Below are 26,069 nucleotides of genomic sequence, written 5' to 3' on the forward strand. Positions count from 1 at the left end.
TCAATTTGTCTCTTGTATGTAACCAATGACAAATATTTAAGCATGGAAAACACACACACACACACACACACACACATTCATCTGTAAAGCAAGCAAGAAGACAAACACGCAAACACACACATTATCTATAAAGCAAGCAAGAAGACACACACACACACACACACACACACACACACACACACACACACACGCACACACACCAGGCAACAGAAACCTCACTTTACTGGTACAACTATGAGTTGTTTGCTTTGACATTTCAGCAGTGTAGTCATAGCTGTTCTTTTTAAAAGTTTATCCAGTAGCCAGTAAGTCCACCACATCCTATAGCTGTCAGCAGGGCACACTGAAGTGAAAAGAACACCCTGGCTATGGTGTTCCAGCCACTCACGGTCTGTAGACCAGGTATCACACCACACGAACGGGAAGCTACTGGGGATGACACCTAAATAAAGTTCTCTCATGGCATTAGCATGTTGCTTAGCAAGTCAACCCATATATCCTGGTTGTCTAGGCAGAAAAATGCAGTTCTGAACCGCCTCCTCCCCTCCTGCCCAGGAATTTTGGCTGAAAAGAGAGTTGTGCTCAGTCTGGTGATGGCTTTATGGTGCATAAACACCAGGTGCCAAATTCTTCCTTCTGTGAGTCCCACATATAAAGCCCTTCTTATGCCAAGCCCAATTGTCTTTCCAGCAGGGATGTGGACAAATAGGAAGCTGTGGCCTTAGAGCAAGGCTTTGTTTGGAGGGTGTGTTCCCAGGTTCAGAGGAGTGATGCTTGCCTGGGCTCATCTCGGTGGGGTGGGGCTGGGTTAACTTGAGCACACCACCGGACCGGGACACATCTTACCTCTGCCTTCTATTGTTTCTCTGTCCTAGTGTGAGTTCTGAATCACAAGTAGATGAAGTGAGTTTATTTTGTTACTATGTGACCTTAGATGCTAGGCAATAAAGTTAGCTACCTTAAGTTTTCCACTTAAGACAGCTGGGAAGGAGCAGAGAGCCATGTAGGTTCTCCTCTCAAACCAAGGTTTCTTGATCATTTGGGTACCTTCAGTCCATAAGGTACACGTATTTATCACAATTCATGTCTCATTGTGTGTGTGTGTGTGTGTGTGTTATTCCTTTTTCCTTGTATTGATTTCCTCTAGTGAAACAGTATATTAGAAATACCTCGCTTGTAAAATAAGAGTAATGTGCATTTGCTAAACATGCAAATGAATTGGGTGTTTTTTTATTGTATTCTCAAGCTGGCTCGCACTCCACTCTGTGTCCTGAAAGGCTCACATCATATTGGGATGCTGGTGTGATGGAGTTTTAGGATAAAAGAATGCGATAGGAAGCTGATTGGGGAGCAGCACAAGTATCCAAGAGGCCACCAGTCCTCTGAGACAGTCAGTGTCTGGTCTCAAGGATGTCAGGACAAAATGGAATTACAGTGGTCACAGGTGACATAATGCACACTTTGGGACATCTTAGCCACTCGGTGCAAATGGAAGCTACCTCACTGGCTTTCTTCCTCTTCTCCAGACTCCTGAGGATGTCGAAAATTCAAGATGCTGCTGGCAGCAATGTTTAAAACCTGATCTTAATATTCAGGCATGGTGTCCAGAAGCCGCCCTGGGGGCTGTTATACCCAGTTGTAACTAGTTTCTCTGATGCTACATGGCAAATGTTGTTTCACTTGTGATGCTCAAGAAAAAGATGTTACCTCATTTTATTGTTAACCTGTCACCAAACATGGCAAACCCAACCTCTCACTGACTTCTCTCTTGCGTTGCTCAGTTTGGGTTTGTTTGGCTTCCAAGAGGGAACAAGCCAGCTAGCATGGCAACTGGGAGGTACCTGTGCACCAGGAAAGCTGGTGATTTCCAAAACATCAAGAGGCTGCTGAGTCCAGATGGGTCATTAGAGCATCATCGTAGCAGCTATGTTCCCCAGCACTGAACAATTTACAAAGCAAGGCTATTCACAGAGAGCCACTTGACAGGTTCTACCAGCCCAAGACGAAGTACCAGCAACTCATTCTCCATTGTCTTAGAGGAGGAAGCCTTGCGGCATATTTCCTTGCCACCAAGGCAAGCATATTTAGTCTATGGTAGGGTTATCCTGTTGCAAATGCTCAAGAAGGTAAATGTTCAACCAAAGCTCTGGGCAAGGTAGTTTCCCAGCAATTTCTTTGTACTAGATGGCCCTTGCTTCACCTCAGGAGAGATTAAGAGCTGACGATGAGCAGGGCTGGGGCAAGGAGAAGCCAAGGCATCTGTCCCCTCAGGTCAGTGATATATAGCCCATGTGGCTTCCAAGAGACTATGATGGCTATGTTTCTGCTTGGGATTCTTATTGACAAACTGGAGAGACCCATCCCTTGGCATCCCCATGGAAGTTTGATATATAGTCTTCTTTTTTTTCAGTAAGTTGACAAAATTCTGGTCAGGAAAGAAGGGAGATTTACTTAGTCATTCCAGAACTAGCCATTTACCTCTTACAGTACACCAGGTTCTTGGCAACTGCTGTGCATTGTCCTGTTTGCTTAATACCCGTTGTGGGATGTGACCCTCTTGTCTTCCTTATCCATGGTGATGTAAGAACCTGTCCAGGTCAGTGCTGCCACCTGTTTGCCGTCCCCATACCTTCTCCAGGACTCCAGGTCCTCACTTGCTTCTGGTCCTTGATTTTGGTTTTCTCTGTGTTCAGTTGGTGGTTCTGGTTGAAGCTGATGACATAGAACCCTTGGAAGAGACTGCTGAACACCATGCTGGCTGCAAGTGTGGGAAGGCCAGGGATGCCAGGACTTGTCATCTCTTTCTGTTAGGATCTCATCCTTGAGGTGATAGTGTGCAGGACATGAGCACTGAGAAGTTGTGCCTTTACGCTTCTGTGACAATGTCTCAGAAACTGTAACTCTTTTGTCAATTCTGCCAACAGATAACTTATTCTGGGTCAGTTGTGGAAATAGGGGGCCATAAGAGAAGCAAGTCAGATGGACACTTCCCTGATCTTCCTGGGAGTTACTGTACCAGATGCATCTCGTAAATTGTGCTCCAAAGGAGAGCACATTGGTACCTTTAGACAAGGAGAGATATTGGGAAAGTGGCATCCAAGGTAAACCTGAAAGAGAGAGAGAGGAGGGGAGACATTCTGAGAATAAGGGGCATTAGAAGAGAGAGGGCAGAGTATCTGGGTCCAGATACTCTCAGATGAAGTAACAGTTCCAAACAACTCTAGCTCTTCCCTTTATGCTCAAAGGAATCAAGTGTGGCTGTCTTCCTTGTGTCCAGGACAGAATGCTGATGATCGGTTTTCAAACAGGATGTAGTGAGGCAGAGAGGGGCTCTGAGCTAGTGCAGGCCATGGTGTGGAGGTTATGGTCTTCATATGTAGGAATGTGGCGGTTAGATGACCGAGCTAGAAGGAGCGTTTGAGTCGGAAGATGTGAACTTAGAAATAGTGTTGAGGATGAGGCTAACTCTGGGCTTTTAATAGACATCATTGTCATTTTGAGCTGTAGGCTTTGGGCTTGGGAGGGGCCATTACAAATGGACAGGGTTATGTCAGCTCGTCAATAGTGGAGTCTCCAGAGGTCTGGAAGGGACCTGAAGAATTCTGTGTTAGAATGGCAGCATGAAGCTGAACGATCAGACTAGGAGACAAAGCCCTCCAGAACTAGTAGTACAAAAACCAAACCAAACCAAAAGCAATCCTCCACCAAAACAAACAAACAAACAAACAAACAAAAAAACAGCAGGATGGGTGTTAGAATCATAAAAGTAAAACTTAAAGCATTAAGTGAGATCATGTGTTTCGTGGTGGATTGTAACCAGACCTGTGGACCAGCCCACTGTCCATCAAAAGGCAGTCAGCCACTGGTGCTGTGCCTCTGTCTCTGCTGTGTATGCGCCTATGTTAAGTGTTCCTCAGGCCTAGTGCATATCACTTCGTCCTTCCCAGCACCCTTGCCACCCTGTGAGCCGCTGGCAGCAGCAAGGAGGAGGGCCTGATTTTTTCTTTTTCATTTCCGAAGTGCTAACTGCACTTTATGTAGATTTACTCAGCGAACATGTTAGCTGCTCTTGTCACCAAAGTAGTCAAAGAATACTTAAAATAAGTAACTGCCAATGTGTTCCAAGGGCCTTGATAGAGGGTGCATGGGCCGAGTGGAGAGCAGAAGAGGAGGTAAAGGGTGCTGCAGAGACACTGTTACTGGTAATTGTGGTGATAAATACAATGGTGATTACAGTGAGGGGGATATGGATACCGAATGTAGCCAACATGGCACTAGGCATGGGGCTTATATCACCTAATTTAATTCTTACAAAAACCTTTATAGGGTAAGGCTGTTCCTGCTTCCCAAGTGAGACCTTTGAAGCACACCAATCCTCCATCCGTGCCTAAGAACATACAGCACTCACTTACTGGATAACGGCATATAAGGCCTGTCTGCTGAGTGCACATTATGAGCACATGCTGGTTCTTCTTAGAGGAATGCAGCTCCCTCGTGAAGTGGCAAGAAACAGAACAGGATGGCAGAGGGAGAAAAACTGAGGCAGATAAGAGGAAAGGGGACTGAGGCTCCACAGAGAAGTTAACACAATCTGGAAATGGAGGAACGAGTTGACCACAAAGAATATGTGCCAGGGGGAAACCGGGTTCGACTCTTAGGAACCCTGTGTACGTGCGGGGTACAGGGGAGAGAAGATGTGGTGGGGGCAGTTTGCTGGATACTACTGCAAAGGTTGGTGGAGGCCATCTTGTGAATAGCTTGGAGGCATATATCGAAGGTAGCAGAGGGCCTACAGGAGTCCCTCCATGCCACAGCGGAATGCACAGCTGTCTGGAAAGTTTTGAGCCCTGAGAGATACTGTCAGTGACTGGTGCATCTGATCATTTTTGATGGTCTAAGTCTGGCTTTTCTAATAACCTCATGGCTGCAGGGACAGCATCCACTGACATAGGCTCAATTCTAATCTAGTCTACAGTAGAGACTTTATTTTTCTCTTAATCCCACAGGATGGGAAAGTGGTATCCTTCTGGGGAAAGGTCCTGGGTGTCTGTGTTCAAGGATGTATCTTGTTGACAGAATCCTGACTTCTCAGGATCCCAGGGCCAGAGACAGATGTGCATGCACTAGAGCCTCTGATCTCTCCCTTCCTACCAAACCACCAGGATTCCACCATGAGCTCCCATCCTACACACCTTATGGAATCACCTTGTGAGTCACTTGGTGAAAAGCTCTAAGTATCACAGGGGGATTAAATTCTGCCTTCTCTTCCCTCACAAAGAGGATGAAATTCTAGCACTTGAACCCTTGGAGGCACATAGATCATCTCCAAGGCACAACACTATGTGAACATAGTAACAGGAAAGAGTGGAGATAACGAAGGGGAGGTGGGAGCAGACAGAAGGACAGTTCTAGGTGGGCGAATCTGTAACAGAAGGGGCGGGACCTCAGAGAGACACCTGGAAACTTTCTCACAGTTAAGGGTGGCACCTGAGAAGATGTTTATTGTCTGGGGTATTTTACTATGGTATTAAATGAGTAGCTATAAACTGCACCCCGGAAGGGCTCAGGTGCTCCACCCGAGTATTAGGGCAAATGACAGAAGTCTGGGTATTGGAGGAGAGTGTGACCATTTAGGTGGGTGTGCTATTGTGAATCATACAGACTCCAGACCGGAAAGGTCCCTGAGGGGACTGTCTACTTTGGTTTTGTGCAAGGAGCCAAGGCCACTGAGGGTTACATCAGCCATGTGAAAGCTGTTTTTCTGCACCATCTTCCCCCAAGTCAGAGAGGAGCCACTTTTGCAAGCACATTCCTCAGACAAGGACACTTGTCTTTAAGATGAATTACTGGTGTCGTCCCAAACATCCACAGATATGAAGTTGGTGAAGGCATGGATCTGAATGAATGGTGTGACACACAGGCTGTGATTCTCAGGACACAAGCCAGCATTCCTTGACCATTCTCTGAGCCGTGCATTTAAGGAGATTTCTCTTCTTATTAGTCATGGGGAGAGCCATGAGAAGCTGTTTCCCCCATTCTGAGCTTCATGTTACTTTGCTACAAGGAAAGTGACACAATTTGCTATCACTCACTGTACTGGGATAGCTATGTTTCACATGCTCCTGTAGGCAAGCCTGTCATTAGATGGTTATTCTCTGTTGTTGACTGAGGATGGTTGGATTCTGAGAACTAAAATTGCATGCCGAAATGATACAGAGCTGGTGTGGACTTGACCCAATGTCTAGTTGATCCCAGGCTCATGTTCCCGCCGCTCCCTGTACCTCATCCTTCTTAAAATTCTTCAGTAGCAACCTCTTAGAAAGTAAAGCTTAAACTTACCTATCAAGGCTGGGGGTTTTCACAGAACCCCACACTTTCATCTCCCTCTCTGTCCTGCAGAAGTTACCTGGTGAGCTTTCTTAGCCTCTACTATGCATCCTTCTTCTCCATCTGCCTCCAATAAGTTGGGGGATGGGGGAGAGAGGAGAGAGAGAGAGAGAGAGAGAGAGAGAGAGAGAGAGAGAGAGAGAGAGAGAGAGAGAGCACATAAGCTTGTATGGATGGACCTTGGTGCCTTTCCCACTTTGTGGTTCTTCTAATTCTTCTATACCCGCATCTGCAGTCCCCTCTTAGCAAGACTGCCAACACATCCTGGCATAGCCACTGATAGCAACAAAGACAAACTCATGACCTCCTACACCTCCCAAAGCCCAATACAATACCATCTAGAGGCATAGAACTGTTGTCATTCTGCAAACGTCGCAGCGTTTTGGATGCACTTCATTGGATGTTTAGCTCTGGGAAGTTCTGGAAGTCTTCATAACTTCCCCGGGCATCATTAACATGCAGACAACTCCAAGATTGCACAACTCGGCTTGTAAATGTGCATCAGGATGACCCTGGATCTTTATGAAGAAACTTGTAAAGTCTCCATACCTGGGCAATTGGATAGAATGTAGATTTGGAGATAGCATTCTGGAATCTTGTGGGAATCTTCTTTGGTTGGACTGTGCATGCTAACCTTTATTTTCATTTGTGGTCCACTTCCCTTCATCCTTCATTACCACACCCTGAAATTATAGTTATTTTTTTAAGAACACGGATGTACATTCTTGTACACTAAGTTGTTTTCTTGCGTATTGTGCTCCAAGCCCATGCATGCAGAAAGACAATTACCACTGTACCTCAGGCTCCCTGAGCTTGCAATCAAGACTCATTACTTCCATGGTTCTCATCCCATTCACACCCTGCATGCCTCAGAACAGCAATGAATTGAAAGCAATGCATTTCGGGGCAAGAACGAGGAAGATTTCAAGGGAAGACTAAGAGGACTGAAAGAGCTTACTTGAGACCCCATATGAACAACAATGCCAACCAACCAGAGCTTCCAGGGACTAAGCCACTACCCAAAGACTATACATGAACTGACCCTGGACTCTGACCTCATATGTAGCAATGAATATTCTAGTAAGAGCACCAGTGGAAGGGGAATCCCTTGGTCCTGCTAAGACTGAACCCCCAGTGAACGTGATTGTTGGGGGGAGGGCAGTAATGGGAGGAGGATGGGGAGGGGAACACCCATGTAGAAGGGGAGGGGGAGGAGTTAGGGCAATGTTGGACTGGAAACCGGGAAAGGTAAAAACAATTGAAATGTAAATAAGAAATACCCAATTTAATAAAGATGGAGAAAAAAAAGAAAAATAAAAAAAAAGAGGAAATTCATTTGGTAAAGATAGTTTATAGAATCCGATGGCTAAGAGATGACACATTTCTAGATGCTTTCCATTTGGCAGAATTTTGTAATTTTTGAAAGGTTTACTTCCATGAATGCTTATGGTTGTAAATTTAAAACAAAAAACAAAACAAAACAAAACAAAAAAAAAACAACCCACTTTGTAAGCCAATGAATCACAGTCCCAAATGTCTGTTTTAGATATTTAGTGACTCATAAGATGTAGCCAAAGAGACTTGTGGAGTGCCAGAGCTGGAGAATTGATAGACTATATGATTCTGGGCTTTCCTACCCCTGTATAAAGTTGAGTCTATTGAGCAAGGAATTGCCAAGTGATTTATCTAGGTTACATGACACCAGTGGGGGGGGGGGCTGAGATTAACATGGGAGAAACCTACTAACTCTCAGACCAGTACAATTTCAAAAGTAGTATATGTACCTGATCATCTAAAATGTGTGAGGCCATGTATAACCCATGCCTTCGCCATGGAGGAGATCTGGAAGTCATCGTGCACTATCTCCTTCCTGACACAAGTATCCTGTTGCGGATACCCCTGACCACAGATGATGGCCATTCATCTTGGCTTACTCCAGACCCAGGGAGCTGGATATTTTATAGAATATTTTATTTTGTCTTTGTATATTTCCACAGACTAATAAAACTATTCTGATATAAGGTCAAATTGATATTTTTTAAGTATTGACCCATAAGGTCAATGGTAGCCAGAAGTCAGTCGCATCATAGGTGATGATAACTTTTGTTCTCTTTCTTAAAATATAGGCGACAATGCCTACTTTGTAGGATCACCATAGCGACTACAGATGTGCTTTATAAAGCACCTATCTTAGCATCTGCATTAACATAGACACATGAGTTATAGTTATTATTTACTTCTTAGCATCATGATTGCATGTTCTGAACTTATGCCCTCTGGAGTGATGCAGACTGTCTAATCCTGCAAATATTTGAAGGCATTTAGAACAATCCTCTTGGCCATCCCCTCTTCAGACTAAATATTCCCTGGTTCCTGGGCCGTTCTCCATGCAATGCATTTTGAGTGAATTCATTCCACTCGTTCCCTCCTATTTGTCAATTTCTCCCTTAAAATGTGGTGGCCAAATGTGGTCAGCCCAGCGTACCTTAGAGTGGAATAATTACTTCCCCTGATCAGGACGTTTCGCTTCTAAAACAACCTAGATTTATGTTAGCATTTTTGGAAGCCAGATCACATAGTTGGCTCAAGGAAAACGTGATTCTGTTTTCCAGAACATTAGCTGTGTCTCCCAACTTTGTGTCAACTGCAGATTTGACAGGCATGATTTCTATATCTTCATCCAAACTGTTGATAAAGACGTCGAACAAGAAAGGCCAAAGGCCGAACTTCATTCAAGGCACACACTTCTGATCTTTGCCTGTGAACTGACATCCATCAGGTGCTGTCTGTTTGGTGACATTGTTTCACTAGCTTCAGATCTACCCACCAGCACTATCAAAAATAAATCAGCAAGATAACTCACTCCTTGTGTTTTTGAATTTGGCTGTTGAACTTATCTGCATGTAAAATGCTATTCTTTTAACCAATACAGCAGATTTTGAATGCATAATTGAGACAGTGTGAACTCAGAAACTAAATTCACATTTGAATTCCTACGTAATGAAAGAAAACAGTCACCCCCATGTATGAAATGAAGGTGCTGTTGCTAGATGACTTATTTCTCCAAAATGTTTTAAAATTGCTCTCTGGGTCCAAGGAAAGTTAGCAAAATGTGTGTGTGTGTGTGTGAGAGGGGGGGGGGGTTATGAAAGCATGAAAATGTAATTCAGAAGTCATTTTTAGGACCCCAGAGAGAAACAGAGCTCTTTCAAAATTATTGGGGAAGATGTACTAAGAGGGCCTTATTCCTAGATAATAATTATTTTCTCTTTAATGATTCTCAGAAAAGGTTCTTAAGCTTTGGCATCTTGAGCTGAAACTTCTTTCTGTAATTTAACACGCTATGCTTTCAAAGAAAAAAAAACAGAAAAAAGGAACCAAGTTTCTTTTGGTGCTTCCTGAGCCTGGTTTTCCCTGGTTTGCGTGGCAGACAGAAAGAAGGTTGTTGGTCATTTGTAACAAAGACCAGAAACTAACCATTGACCATCCTTGGGTTTCTCTGAGCACTTTCAAAGGCTTTCTTTTCCATTCTTCTGTCTTAGTTCTGACCTCCTTTGGTTCTTCAGCCTGCACTTGAGAACATGTTTTTTTTTTTTTTTTTTTTTTTTTTTGCCGGAGCTGGGGACCGAACCCAGGGCCTTGCGCTCCCTAGGCAAGCGCTCTACCGCTGAGCTAAATCCCCAACCCCGAGAACATGTTTTTTTTAAAGGTTTATTTATTTATGTATTTATTTATTTATTTATTTATTTATTTATTTATTATATATAAGTACACTGTAGCTATCTTCAGACACATCAGAAGAGGGCATCAGTTCTCATTACAGATGGTTGTGAGCCACCATGTGGTTGGTGGGAATTGAACTCAGGACCTCTGGAAAAGCAGTTAGTGCTCTTAACTGGCTGAGCCATCTCTCTAGCCCGAGAACATGTTTTTTAACATCTAAAACTCTATTGCCATGAACATGCTTTCAGATTTCAAGGTAAGGAGGTGAGATGTTAACACTCTCAAGGGCCAGGGAAGAAAGGCAGAAGGCTCCACAGTCTGAAGAGTCCAGGAATACTGTCCCGTGTGTCACTGACCCCCTCTGTGCTCACCACACACCCACCTGGGATGTGGTGATGGATTCCCAGGGGACAGCAAAACCAGATTTAGTTTCTACCCAGTGTGATTTCAGGTGAGAGAAGAAATAGATAATATTCATAAAATTAAGAACAGGTACAATCTCATGAAAACTCCTATGGAGGAAATGGTTTCCATCACTATAGAGGTGTGGAAATTTCCCACAGAATGGCTAGTCTGAGAGGTGAAGGGCGGAGTCAGAACCTCAGAGCGTCAGTGTCAGCGTCAAAACAAAACAAAGGGAAACAATATTACAGGTCAAACATGGAGTAAGATCAGAGTGCAGGCAGAAGAATGCCAGAGGTGGGAGGAGAGCACAGAAATGGGTAGATGAGCTATTTGGTAGGGAGGGTCCCACATCTGTCACAGATGCTGCAAACACTGCTGCTTCAAAGCACAGAAGCCACTGAGTGAGCGTGGGCAAGCACACTGGGCGCCATGTGGACTGTGGTGGGTTACACATTTGGTGTAGTGTATGGGAAGGGGGAGACAGAAGAGCCAAGCAAGAGTAAAAAGGGTCTCCCACGACAACAGAGGTTCTCAACCTTCCGAATGTTGGGACCGTTTCATGCAGTTCTTCATGTTGTGATGAACATCAATCACAAAATTCTATTTGCTACTTCTCGGCTGTAATTGTGCTACTGTTGTGATTGTGATGTGAATATCTGATAGGCAGGATATCTGATTGGCAACCTCAAAGGGGTCGAGACTGACAGATTGAGAACCTACCTCGGCATGACAGGAAAGGAGATGACAGTGGTTAGGTAAGGGCTGGAGGAATAAGGCATGGGAATATAGAAAGACGAGGGATGCTTGGGCTACACTGGTTGGATTTGAAACTGCATCTGGGGATGGCAAAAAAGAACTGTCCTGGGAAACTTACGGAGACATCATACATTTTATATTCTCCTCTGTGCTTATAAAGCTGTGACTTGAAACACCAGACTGCACAGCTTTCGTGATACACGGTGAAAACAGCACAATAAAAAGAATTTCAAAACAGTCAGAATTCTTCTAGGCTTCAGATATAGCGTTGAGATATTGGTGATTATAAGAAATATGAAAATGTTTGAGTATCTTTGAGAAGGTGAGCAATGCAAAAACATCCACACCCTGGTCTAGACTTGGGGGTGCAAGGATGTTCAAGTTCACGTTTGAGAGGAATAGCATATGATGTTTATTTTCACCATTATTTTGGTGACGTCTGAAGCTTTAGATCCTATAATGGAAAACGCAGCCAATCCCCGCCCGCACGGCCCCCTGTCTCTACACACCATCTCCTTCCTTCTGCATGTGCCTAGCCACAGAGTTTCCTCACGTCAGAACAACCTTCAGTGTGCAAGAGGAGCTTTGGGGCCATATGTATGTATTTCTGAGCCCTTGGGACCCGTGACGACACAGTCAACTCTCAGTCTAAGCCAGGTGCCCGTTTTCCATCTGGGCTCCTTACAGAGTGTGTGGTCAGGGCTCAGAAACCACAAACCAGGGAAAGGTGCCTCGTGATGGGTGCAACCACCTCCAGTACTTACATGTTATCACCATCATTTAACACATAGTGCGGGAAATCCTGCTCTTTGCAGAAGAAATTCAAGGGCCACTTCATGATCTCCTTTGATTTTTTTTTTCACTCTTGCTAACACCAAAGTGTGGACAGATACATACTTTTTTTCCTCAAGTGGATTGCAAGTGACACTCCATTTCTTTCCCTGCATCTCCAACCTATTGTCCAATTGACTGCTGGAAGTTCCCTACCCTTCTAGGCTGACCAGCACCGTACCTACCTGTACAGGGTTCTGCTTCAGACTCTTGCCTGTTGCCTTGATGGCCGTGCATTTTCTCTTCCTTTGCCAGGCTCTGCCTTAGTCACATTTCAGCCCTCGTGCCTTGATCAGTCCTCTTCAGCCATGGTGTGCCTTTCTTCTTGTCCCACTGCCTTGCTTCTTCTACTGAACGCGGTCTTATTCTAGCTTATTTCAAACACCATAGCTTCCATCAGAATCATCAGAAATCCATGCATGGCAGTAGCCTGTTGTGTGACTCAGATATTGAGTCTGGAGTTCATCTGGGCAATAGCATCTGTTGAAGAGCTACTCCACTCCACATGCCAGCATCCCACAGGATGACAAGATCCCTGTTCTATATTTCATTATTCCACGTGGCTGTCAGAGGGTGATTTTGTGAAGACACAGAAAAATATGTTACATTATTCTTGACACTGGATCCCGAGGGCCCCAATTTCATCTATTAGAACCATCACATTTTAGAACCTGCATTAAAACCTACACATTTTATAGGTTGTTCAGCACCAATGATTATAATCTAGATCCATATGAGATTCCTGGGCAAAAAGGTATGTGGTTGTGGTATTGTAGTACTGAGAGCAAGGAACTCAACCTGGTATGATGCGTACACAGAACAAGATGAATGAAATCCACCAGATCATAGCATCCTGTCCTACCAATTTCTAGTGCAGTGTGCATCACCCAGTCACATGAGGTATACACTAACCCTTCTCGCCTTCCACCACATGGGCCTTCCCTCAGGGTGGCTGGTGACAGGGTGGCTCAGCAAATGTTAAGGCATTTTCAGGTATGCTTTACTCTCTGGTAAGTAACTATTTCCTCTTAACTGTTCAGATACAGCAAGACCAGTGAATCTATGCCTTGCTAGAAGCTTTAACTTTGTTTAGGCAAATGATCAGATTTCCAGCTTTGGCCTTGGAGGGCTGGGGAGTAGATCAAATGTTGGTTCTTTCTGACCTTTTCTCCTCTGTCTTCTCTGGGCAGAATATCTCCATGCACAATACAGTTGGTGGGACCATGACGGGGCCTGGAGCTCACCAGTTAGGCAGCTCACGGATGCCCAACCACGACACCAGTGTTGTGATTCAGCAAGCCATGCCTTCACCCCAGTCCAGCTCAGTCATCACGCAGGCTCCCTCCACCAACCGCCAGATCGGGTAAGAAGACTTCCTCTTTGTCTCTGGGAGAGCTCGAGCAACCGTTTGTACATTCTCCCTCGTTCGGGTACTTGGATTTGTTTTTCCTGTCTGGTATGACGCTGCCAAGAGGCCAGAGTGATGCTTTGGATGAGAGAAGGGGGTCTCCGTTTCCTCAGAGCTATTTTGATCGTAGATGTCAAGGGGAAAAACTATTCATTATGTGACATTATTTCTTCAAATAAGATTTGCGAATGGCAGACAAAAATAGTGGTGTTATGCTGACCACAGAAGACTGCTCGGGACAAATGTCTGGTAACAGCAGAAGTTCTGCAGCCCAGGTTCCTCCTTGCAGTGCGCCCCGTCCACAAACCCCTGCCTAGGAGTTTTGGAGCTGCTTAGCTGGGCCACTTGTATATCCCACAGTTGCCTTTCTTCCTGGTCTTTCTTTCCTACCTCTCTTTCTTGTTATTTCTTTCTCATTAGCCCTTCTTGGCCCATACTTATTTCTGGAACAGACAAAACATTGCAGGTAGGGCCCTTCCCTCTCATTTATGGAACAAGGCAATATTGAGACCTTCAGGGAAACTGGTAGGAGTCTCTTGACATCCATGTCTTGTGCTGGAGATTGTTCTCACTTCTTTATGTCATGACTGGTCCAGGGAGTGTGGTCTGACCACCAACAACGTGGGCATTACCCAGCAGCTTCTTAGAAATGCAGAATCCCTGAACTCTCCACTTCCTTATCTCCAGAATGAGGATGGAGTTTGTTCTTTCCAACCTCTAAAGAGACACTGACTTTCTTAAGTGTGCACTGCTGGGCACTGACAATTGGCTGCCCTGTGTTCCTAGAAGTGTAGGCTGAGACCACAAGAGTCTGCCTGTATATCCACTTGCTGTGGTCTGTGCACACATCCAAATGCAGTCTGAATTCTCAGGCAACTACTAGCTGTGGTGACTTAAAACAGACTTAGATGTTTCTTTACAATTTTTCCTTGTGTCTTTTCCCCACCGAGAACAACAGTGAGCATAGGACAAAGCCTTGGTTCACTCCTTGGATGCTTTGGAATAGGAAACTCTGTCCCAGACTTCTCAATTAGGTGTCTCAGAGGGACAGACAGTGAGTGTGGATATCCAGGTGCTTGCTTTTGCTTTAATAAGCGGACATCATTCTAGCCAGGACCTATATTATTGGTTTCTTCTCAAGCGACTTGGAAAGCAAGTGTTGCCACTATCTCTAAACCACAGTGTCCTTGGAGGGTGATGTGGCTTCATTAAAGATGGTGTCTGCATCTCCAGGGGCTCCTTTCCTCTTGGGCCCTGGCTGCGGGCAGACAATTCACAGCTGGACCGGCTAATTATAATTATTTTATTTTTCTTTCAAGGGGGGAAAAGCATAAAATGTGCTGGAGTTTACTAGCAGTTTTACAGCATTCCTTCCCCCCTGCAGCCCTCGCCTGCCCCTTGTCCCCTTGCCCACAATCCTCTCTGAGGCCCTTAGTGTTCCCCATTGTTAACACAGCACTGGGTTTTATGAAGCAATCCTTTTAAGGCTAGCACTAAATTTTAAGATGGGTGTTGACTCTGTCAATAATTTACCCAGCTGGCCCCCCCCCACCATACATTTCGGGTGACATTTGTAGGCTGTGTCACTCTGCCATTCTTTCTGCTTCTTGGGGGCGTTGTGTGTATCTCCCGATGTGCTCTAGGAAATAATTGTTACTTTGAGGGCTCTGTCTCGTTGCCTAGCTTGAGGGAGGCTATTTCTTTTCTCCAGATCCTTCCCTGTCGTGTTTACTATGTTGATTCTAAACCCCCACATCCTGTCTCTTCTGTGTTCCTTCTCCATGTGATCCACCCAAGCTTTGCCCAGATGATGGCGGGGCTCAGCGAGACCCAGGCCTGCCCTTCTCACCAGTGGATTGAGTATGGAACCCTAGGCGGTAACATTTGGGGATGGTTGGCTCTTTTATTTCCCTCAGCAAAGAGGAAATGAGTGCTCATTTTAAAATACGAGTTCCCTCGGGAGACGTCTGCAAATGAGCATTTGAAACTGCAGATAGCTATTTTTTTTTAAAAAAAATTCTCTTGTACGTGCATGTGTGTGCGATGCGCATGCACACGCATGTGCACAATGCACGAGCACACAGAACCATATTGTAGTAATATTCTGATTTTTATCACAACCTCAAATATTTAAGTGTCAAAATCTGGCCAAGCCACCTGCAAATGTTTGTCATGGCTATTGGCCAACAAAAACAGCACACAGCAATGAAAGTCTTCATTCAGGCTCCGTGCTGAAGCTGCACCCAGCCAGAGAGGCTGGGACTGGGACCCACCTGTGCCCACGCACGACACTCTTGTGCTGTGGTCACCGGGTGTGTTCACAACTGGAACTTTATAGGAGACAGGACTGCCTGTCTCCTCTCCCTGTCTTTTCTCCCCTTTCATCGGGGCTTAGATTCTGCAGCCAACTCTCTCTCTCTCTCTCTCTCTCTCTCTCTCTCTCTCTCTCTCTCTCTCCCTCCCTCCCTCCCTCCCTCCCTCCTCCCACCCTCTTTTCATGCTGTGGAACTTAAGCTTAGAGGCTTGGCATAAAGGTCTGCGAAATGGAAGTGATGCCAGTTATCGGTGAAGCCTTCCAGGACGAAGGGTACACGTCCTTGTCGGCATCTGATTTTCATATTCGGGGTGAGGGGGCAGACACTGAGACAAAGCAGACCAAAATGAGTGGAAATATAAAAACCCAAAGAGATATTAAGTATGTGGACAGGCAGCAGATTCAGCTTCTACTCTATTCCATGGCGACCCCGGCTATGCCCTTTGCTCAATTCTGTAAAAGTGGCGCTATTATCTCAGTAGAAACTGGAGGGAAGTATAAATATCCCAAATTGCACTTGGGTGGTTAGGCAGGCTAGAAAAACACACGGCTCTGGCGAACGTGGGAGCCATCTCCAATCCAGTGACTGCTTGTGCTCAGTAAAACTGGCAGAGGCCGTCAGGAAGAGTGTCTTTGGCTGATTGATGGGGGCGCTTTAAGGAGATAAGTTTCCCAGATGGGGTTAAAAAAATGAGCTATGGGTTGTGGAGAGACAAGAGAGACAAGAAAACAAGCATGTGTTAACTAGAGATGAAATCGATTTAGCCTTGAACCATCTATGTGGCACATTCCAAACAGTATCTCTACCCCAGTCGTTTTTATTAGATATCATATAACACGCTCATTAATTCAGGATGGAGTCAGCCAAGCCTGGGAAAGATGGGACAGGAGCAGGTACTGGTAATGTAAATCCCACGTGCTCGCCGTGTCTCGTAGCATGAGGCTTATCTCGAGGAGCCGTGGTTAGTGCAGAAGCTGGATGGCAGCCCTAATAAAGCCAAGCATCCTTAGAGAAGTCTGTTTCCCTCTATGAGGTGCTAGGGGACACACACTCAGTCCTTCTTCAGGAGGAGATGCAGATAGCAAACATGGAGTTCTTTAAGAATAATCTACAGTAGACGTTGTTGGGGGCTCTATTGACCTAGCCTGTGGATTTCCTTCTTGCCTTTTAATTCTCTGTATATTGGGTAAGTGCATGCTCACATTTGAGCGAGGCTTCCCAGTAATTGTGTGTAATGAGATTTTTACACATTTAGCATTAGAAGATACAAATGCGAGAGACTTTGGTTTCATTGAGTAGCCAGCTGTACCAGGCAATGTGGCAATAAGTTTCAACAGAGCAAATATATGAAAAAGTTGCTTAGGTGGTAAATCCCTCCCTGATTTTACTCAAATTCTAGTCCATGGGGTACAAATGTCTACGTCATGTGTAGCAAGTGGGTATTGGGTCATAAACTACTCGCATGAAGCTGAAGCTAGGCGATTCTACTGTGTAGAAATAAACTGTACCAAATGTTGGGAAACGAACTTGTTTTATATAAGAAGGCGCTGTTAGCATGGATTCTACATCTTCACACTTCCTTGTAATCCCTAATGCTCTGTCATGGACAATGTCCAATGATGGCCCCTCGGGCATACTGAGAAAAACCAACAAAAACAAATCATTAAAAATAAAAATTGAAAGCAAAGCTTAGGTGACAAAACACTGCTGCTCTCTCCAAGGAGGAGAACAAGGAGGCTCTGCTGTATGGATTGCCAATGTCACTCGGAGTGCCATCAAGATGGGGACATTCCAAGGCAAGGGGTTCCTAACACTATTCCTTTGGGAAAGATGACTAAGTTGAGGTCGATAAGTGTTGTGTTTACAGACAGGGAGTTTAAAAATCGAGATAATATGAAATAATAATACGGCACCTTAGAATTAAAAACGTGCTTGCAAATCCTGTGTTTGATTTCATTATTAAGAGTTTTTTAAAATGCCTCAACCACAATGAACCTAGCTGTGACTGTCACTGTCTACTATAGGCTAAAGGTGGGGACATCCTGGCCAGTTCCTTCCTGTTGGAGGCAGTGGGGGTAGATTTCAGGGTGTCATGAAACTCCAGCCCTCGGACAGGACAACTCGAAGCTCCCTTTGAGTAATTCAGACCAGAGTCCCATATTTCCTGCTTTGTGTTTTGCTGAATATCACGGCTATGAGCATAGCTTTATTGTTTAAAAATTGCTAGATCTTTCACAGCCCCAAGAACATTTACGAGGGCCCTTCAGGGGGATTGCTTTCTGAGAGGGTTGACAGACTTAACCATATGGCTTCCGTTAAATCCCAGGCAGAGCCTTGAGAAATTACCTCTGACAAGGGGGCCGGCAGCCTTCCACTCACAGGGTTTTATGTGTGGAACAAAACATTAAGTACTGATACTTGAGGAAATAGAATGTTTCTGAGCAGTCCGAGGTTGTAACACCACATAGTATTATAGCCAGATGAAGGGGTGGAGCGGAAGACTCGAGCATGTGACTCAGTGTCCCAAAGTCCAGAAAGGCAGCTTTGCTCTGGTCTCCAAATCTGTCCATGGCTCTGATACCTCAGAGGTCATTGTGTGCTTGTATCTTGGCTCCTCATCTGGAACACAGCAGGGCTGGTCTGCTTGGGGGTTCAACCCATTGTTAGAGAAATCCTTGATTGGGAGACTAACAGGGGATAGGGACGCCGGCATGTGTCTGATACTTACGATATGAGAGCTCTAAGGTAGCTCTCCAGTGGCTTGAAAGGTAGGCATAGGCTCTACCCCATCCCTCTTCTATTGTCCAGGAAGACAACTAGCATGTCCCAAGTCACCAGCCAGTGGGTACAGAGTTGTCTTGTTGGGTCCCAAAGCACACCTTGTTTCGTGCCACAGGAGACACGTGGCTATGTCTGAAATAAGAGAATTATCAGCATACATGAGCTACCTGAGGCTCTGCCTGGTCACCGTGTAAAAGCATGTGTTCATCTACCTACTGGGTGGCCCAGGGCAGACAGAGCTGACAGCAGCTGCTTCCTTCCGTTGTGAGACTCTAAGGGACAGAGACCCAAGAATGTTTGAAGTATTTGGAAGCAGAGTGGAGCAGTTTTGGAGACTTGCTGAGTCAAACACCTCATATTCAGGAAGACAGAAGTCACCACACAGAAGTCTCTGACACTTGGCTGCTCTGCTCTGGCCTTCCTGGCTTGCAGGAGAACCACAATTCTCACAATTCACAGTGAATTGAAGCCTGCGGCCTAGATTCTGATTGCTGCACCTGAAAAGGGGAGGCCTGTCTCCTAAGCTTCCAGTTAAGTGTCTCCACATTTGCTCATTGGTGTAGTCTGAAGCAGACACACATGAGGCTCAGCTGCAGAGAAAGTAGCCAGGGAGCACCATTTTGTGCCTACAGTGAACTCTGACAGGCTGCTTTGTGTGTGGCCTATTGCGAAGATTTGTAGGGAAAACAGTTTGTCCATCCTAGTGATGCTAGGTAGGAGGGGGTCGTGGGGAAGTTAAGAGCTGTGAATTCTGAGGCTGTGGGGTCCACACAATTCACTGTCTGCCATTTAAGGGTTTGTTTCAGATCCCTGTTTCCCTGGGCCATGTCCCTCCATCTATACAAGAAGGGAGTTAAACACATAGTTAAGAAAGTCAGTCCCTCCTCCAAATTACTTACACAATCTCTCTCTTTCCTGTCCCAAATTTATCATGATTACTATGATTTTAGTTTGCTTTCCAGAAGCTGAGTTTGGCGGGAGCTGTGGACTATCAGAACTCCAGGATATGCCCGTATGTTGCAGAGTACATGACCAGAATAGAACAGAACCCAGGAGCAAATGGGAAAGGGAGGTCCACACAGTCAACAGGCCTTGTTTGGAAAGCCAGGGAGAACTGCCTCTGACTCCATGGCTGACTGGATAGCACCAGCCTCTTCTCCGTCCACATAGTCACTCAATTCCACACACAACTCCATCATGTGGGAATCATTGCACCCATTTTACAGTTGAGTAAAGTGAGGCTCACTTACCTTGGGTAATCCCACAAATGAGCCCAAGCAGAAGTAAAGCTGGGTCACCTACTCTACCCTTCCCCATTCCCTTCCCTGTTTCTCACCTGGGAAATGGCAGGACTCCTCAGAGAAACCCAAGCTCCTTTCCTAGAACTAAAGGTCTAACAAATTTAACTGTAAAGGTGAGATGATTGGGCACTCAGTCTATGTGCGCTGATTCCTGGGCTTCCCTCTTGGACCCATTAGCTGCTTTCCTCATGTTTTTCACAAGGGCAACTTAAAGAAGGGACTTGACAAAAATGTTGGAGTCCATTTGGTGGGGGAGAGGGTCCTGGTGGCAGGAACCTGAGGCAGCTGTCACATTGCACCTCGCCACAATCAGGAAGCAGAGAGAGAACAATGCTGCTGACCCCCCCCCAACCCCCCGCCCAACCCAATCCAGAGGTTTGTCTCCTAGGTGGCTCCAAATCCCGCTAAGTTGACAATCAGTGTTATTTGTCACACTGACCTTGTCAAGAAAAAAAAATTTAAGACAGTTTTATTAGTTCTTTGAGAATTTCCTACATGCGCACCATGTATTTCGAGCACATTCTCCTAACTTGACTCCTGAGTCCTCCTGAATCTATCCCTTAGCCCATCCTCTCCCATCTTTATGTCCTCTGCACCCTGTTTTCTAGTCCACAATCTGATGAGTGCTGCCCATAAACCCCTGAGTTTAAATCTGCACGCTGGTCAACATGCCAGGGCCAGCTGTGAGTCGTCGTTCCTCACCTAGGTAGTGTTGGGGATTTGTGGGCCCTTCCCCTTCCCATTGGCTTGGCAGACTCCAGGGATCTAGAAAACAGCATCTTTGGATTTCTCTGGTGAGTCCTGCCATTTCCCAAGTGAGGAATCCGGGAGCATAGAATAGGTGGCCCACTTTGCCTCTGCTTCAGTTCATTACTGGATGACCCAAGGTAAGTGAGTGAGCCTCACTTTACTCAACTGGAAAGTGGGTACAATAATTCCCATGTAATAGAATTTGCTCTGGAATTAATAAGTGAGTATGGGGATGGAAAAATGGTTGGACAATCTAGCCAGCAATGGAGTCAGAGGCAGGTCTCCCTGGCTTTCTAAACAAGGCCCGATGACTGACTGTATGGACTTCCTTTGCCTACTTGTTCCCGGGTTCTATTCTGGACCTGATCTCTGCAGCATCTGGACATACCCTTGAGTCCAGACAGTCTGTAGCTCTCACCAAACTCAGCTTCCTGGAGAGTCTGTGATTAGCACGATGCTTCCTCTCCCTTCCCCAGCAGTGTTGTTCAACTCAGAGAACCTGGAGGGAAAGTGGTGAGGGGAAGGGTTAAAGAGAAGGTGGACATAGTGACTCATCCTGTTTCCATAGTACTTGGATCACAGAGGCACAGAGGGTGGGACCATTTGGATGAACTGGTAAGGTCAATGGAGCCAAAATCTACTTTTAAAGTCATTCTGCTGCCTCAAGTTAAGCCACAGTATATTTTTAGTGACAAAATTAAACAAAACCACAACATTATAGGTGCATATCCCAAACCATGCCTCTCTAAAATACTGAAAAAAAATGGCTTTAAAATAATCCAAACTGAACTACTCAACACTCTTAAAGGTGGCTGTGGGCTTTTATACTCCAGGTGCACTCCAATGAAAAGGGTGTGTATATATTCACGGTTTCTAATATTTTGTTTAACTGGAACATAATTTAGGCTCTTTGACTGGTGTGAAGCCTTATTCAAAACACTTGAAGCATTTTCCAGCTGTACCCAGTATATTCTAAATAGCAAGGGTTTCCCCGTGTCATGAATGCTCTTGCATTGTTTTCTTCTTCTATGACACAAGGTGAGGAGCAAGGGGGAAACAGAACAGGAGAGGGACAGGCTCTTGCCACACCAAGCCTGACTACTTAACTCAGTCCCTGAGGCCAACATGTGGGGAGGCTGTCCTCTGCCTCATGGGTCATGGCATAGACGCATCATCCTGAGGTAAACAAAGGCAATAAAAATGTTAAAGGGACAAATAACCTCTATGGATTCAGGATTCCTTTGCTTGTATTTTGGAAAATGTGAACAGTTCCTTGTTGTCTAGAAAAATTGTTTTCAGAAGGCTCATGTTTTTCATTTCTCTGACATCCTGACATTACTGGTCTGTGGGAAATGCTAAGGCTGGCATCCTAGAGGTGGTGACCGTCCCATCTTAGACTGGAGAGGGGTTGTCAGTGTAGGTGAAGATCCCCACTCTCGATAAGAAGGAAAGCGGGCTGCAGAATGGGTCGGAATGTGCTGTCGGTGCAAGGCCATGGTGTCTGTAGGGAGATTCAAGTGGAGGTAGAGTGAGTGGGGGGGCAGCGGGGAGGGTATGATCCAGAGCCATTGGGACCTCTCTTCCCTCCCTCCTGTTTTCTCATCTCTCCAAGAAAAAGAGAAGCTGGATTTGGAAAGTTGGACAGTTTTCACCTAAAAAGAAAATACATGTACATAGGCTTTCAAAGATTCCATATTCCCCAACCTCTCCTTTTATTGTGTGGATAGATGTTGTTTATTTGTCTTGGTTCTGTAGTTAGGTACTTTGCAGAGAACCATAAAACTGAGTCTGTTGAGGTTCCTCCTCCTCCTCCTCTTCCTCCTCCTCCTCTTCTTTCTCCTCTTCTTCCTCCTCCTCCTCTTCCTTTTCTCCTCCTCCTCCTCCTTTTCATCATCATCTTCTTCTTCCTCCTCCTCCTCTTCCTTTTCTCCTCCTCCTCCTTCTCCTCTTCATTCTCCCCCCTTTCTTTTTCTTTCTTTCTCTCTCTGCATCTGTCTTTCTCTGCATGTGTGTATGTCTACATGCATGCCTCTGTGTGTATATGTGTTTGTATGTTTGTGTGTGTGTGTGTGTGTGTGTGTAAGAGAGAGAGAGAGAGAGAGAGAGAGAGAGAGATTTATGAAGCAAATGTGTGAAGCTTTGACTGCCCCACCTCAAGCCACAGACAACCCATCTAATATCAGGTGCACTGCGTTCCATAATTATTATTGCCATTAGGAATAATTATTATTTGCCCCATTGAGTTGGCAGTTTGGAGCCTGCCCGAGACTGAGGCTTCTCACAGGAGCCATAGAACACAAAGGACAAAACAATCACCTATAAGCGCTTGAACATGTTTGCACCACACCCTCCTTCTGGTTCAACTTCACTGGGTTTCCTACCATTCAATGCAAAGCTGGGACAAAGGAGGCCCAATGACACAAAGAAGTTCTTTGACTGTCTATCTAGATTCTTGGCTTTTCTTAAGTTTGAAGATGAAAATTGGTTCTTTTGGAGCCTTCATGTTTCTTTACTTGAACATTCAAGAACAAATAAGGAAAGGCTCTTGAGTGAGAAGGTAGGCTAAAGTGGCTTAATCCAAAATGTAGGCAAACTGAAGGGAGTCAGCAAAGAGAAAACAGGGAGCCTATTTTAGGCAGATTATGCACAACATTATTAGTCTATTTGCTTGCATATCTATTTATTAGTGGATTGAAAGTTTTGATTGAAAGTTTGAGTCTTGCTATGAAGGCCTTAAACTTGTATCCTTCCATCTCTGATTTCCCAGGCCCAGGACTGAAGTGTGTGCTACCATGTTTGGCCCCCATCTGCACTTTTTCTTGGCCTCCTTGCCCACAGACACCATGGCCTGCATACTCTTTACTGCTTCTCATTCCCTATGCTGTCTTATAGGAAGTGCCTGAGCCTCAGACGTCCCCCATGTCCCCCTCAGGGAATCATGAAGGTCAACAAAGTCTGGTGTTCCTCAAGCAGTACACTACTCACAGCACTGTGCCCACTAAAAGGGATGCCAGACACAGGGAAAAGGATCAGGACAAGCCATTCTTGTAGATGAAGTTTTCCAAGTCACTTCCTGTGTTCCTTGCCAAGACCTGTTCTACAGTCATGGGTGCCTAAACAGAACAGCACAGCCCCCAAGTGCAGTGTCACTCTCTTCGCCTCTTTCCTCCCAAAGTGGTGGTTGTCAGATCAAGTAGCTAAACCAGACGGTTTCCCAAGAGCTCCAGGAAACACTGCAGCATGTCTGAAGTTGGCATCTCAGCCCCAACATGGCTGACTGTCAGCTCTGTCCCCATAGCCTCCCAAACAGTCGACCCATTCTCCTCAGCAAAGCTGCTGCTGCTCCTGTGGTCGGGGAAGAGCAGGGTCACCTTGCTGGGAGCAAGGGGAGGTGTCATGTCGCTATGATAAATGCTTCCTAGCCAGTCAAGAATGAGGTGACTTGGTTCATAGGGTATCACAGATATGCAGGGCAGTGGACAACCTCTCCTGATATTGAAAAGAGCCCTTTCCCCCTTGTTTCCCTTTGTTAACCAGCTCCCCTGGTGAGCAAATAAGAAGCAAATGAAAAGCTGTAGCACTTTCCAGGGATTTGTGGCCCTGGATATAACTTATAGGAAAACTGCTTAAGTGGGAAACTATTACAAAAGGGCATTCCCATCTGGGTTTTCATAAAAGATGACTAGCGGCACAGCAGGGCAACAGAAACCCAGCAGTCTCTGCACAGTATTCAAGCCTGCTCTTAGGAAAGGCTTCATGGGAATATAGGGTTGCTGGCTTTTTCATTTTTCATTTGTTCTAGGAATTTAGAAAAAGGAATAGTCAAGGGACAGGGGCCCCATCGACATGGGGTTTAATAAAAACAGAATCGGAATACGCTGTTTTTCAGTGGTAGCCCTCCCTCTGAGGAGCCACCTTTGTGCATGATCACAGGGATTGTGTATTGTTTAGATCCAAATGTCTTGTGGAACAGAATCCCCTCTGGCCTGGCAGTGAGAAGGGCTTGTTTTTAAGGACTTTGCATAGAAAGTATCTTCTTCATGTTCTCATGAGAGTTTCTTTAGAAAGCTGAGAGTTTTCCAAAGTCTTGGTCTTAAATTGTTTTTTTTTTTATATGGTGATGGGTCTGATTTGTCCTTTATTAATTTCTCTATTAATTGACTTAATTTTAGGTTGTGTCCTCCATTTGTTCTGTGAAAAGAAGTTCAAGGTGTTGTTAGTGATTCTGAAATTAAGTGGATGCATGGATTTTAGCATATAGAGCAAACCATGGGGGACTGACCCTCAGGGACTCAAGGCAAGCTAACTTGCAGATCCAGAGGCAGAAGAGGGCAGGCACAAATACAGCCTGGTGACAGGAAAACTCTCATTTCTCATTTAAATAAAAACAGGCTGGTGATAAATGAATAAGTATTAAAAACAACAAGTAGACTCCAGAATATTGTAATGTGAGATCTACGTGCCACAACATAAAGTTTGATAATTGGACATGGGCCCTTTAAGTTTGCTCAACTGGACATGATCTAACCTGCTCAGGATCTCAAGGATAAAGGCTGTAAGGGCACCTAAGCAGGCAGGACATGGGGTTCCAGACCCCCCATTTCAACCACAGCAGTTCCATATTTGATTATTTTGTTGGTTTTCTCCCTAGAAGTTTTCCACAGAATAATAGGTTATCTAGAAAGAAAATGTTGTTTGAAAAGTACAGAATTTGGAGCGTTTTTCCTCCAACTCTTCCTATTACAACAATGTAAGTGTGAGTTTTCAGTTCACATGACTCAGGTAGCATCCTCAAGACCGTATTCCTGGAGCCGTGATGATACCATCACTTGTGGCTAGTGAAGAGCTTGGAGGAGAAACTAAGGTTTCCAAAGTGGCTGGAAGACTATGTAAGCAGGAGCTTTTAGCCTGTGAAGAGTGCTAACGAGCAGAGGGAAGATAAGCAGTAATCCCATCAGATCCCGCGCGCGTCTTAGTGTTGCCATAAAAGTGAGAGTCTCACTGCAGCTCACCCTGAGTCAGGACACAGCAATGCTCTGGACAGCAGGGGGAACACGGAACATGGCTGGGCAGAGGGGGCAGAAGGCACAGACTGAGAGTGCTTGCTTCCTGCCTCCTCTGCAGGCCCCCACTGCCTTCGTTTTGATTCAATCCTCCAGTATTTTACTACCATTTCCTCTTTCACTAGAGCTTTGCTTCCCCAACAGTGCGACCTTCCCCTAACCGAGGAAGCTATGTTAAGGCCTCGTCCATAGAATCATCCTACACTGTACATACCCAAGGACGATCCTTAACTTGCTCATAGGCTCAGTGAGTTTTCATCTCAGAGGCAAGACTGGGTTGTTTGTGACTCTTAACTATTGAATGTGTATTGTTCCGGACTGAGAGGTGCTCTTCCAGAAGACGCGCTTC

The 26,069-nt window shown here is 45.3% G+C and overlaps 1 protein-coding gene across 4 annotated transcripts in view; it reads left to right on the top strand.

The window, feature by feature from the left end:
* Creb5 (cAMP responsive element binding protein 5) overlaps nucleotides 1-26,069 on the top strand; it is a 401,568-nt gene that overhangs the window by 147,414 nt on the left and 228,085 nt on the right. For all 4 annotated transcript variants that reach the window (XM_087658727.1, NM_001446953.1, XM_087658729.1 and 1 more), the window contains 1 exon segment: nucleotides 13,293-13,465. In XM_087658727.1, coding sequence (XP_087514853.1) covers nucleotides 13,293-13,465 — 173 coding nt within the window.

This window comes from Rattus norvegicus, chromosome 4 (assembly GCF_021556685.1).
Source record: "Rattus norvegicus strain SHRSP/BbbUtx chromosome 4, alternate assembly SHRSP_T2T, whole genome shotgun sequence".
Classification (NCBI taxonomy): Eukaryota; Metazoa; Chordata; class Mammalia; order Rodentia; family Muridae; genus Rattus; species Rattus norvegicus.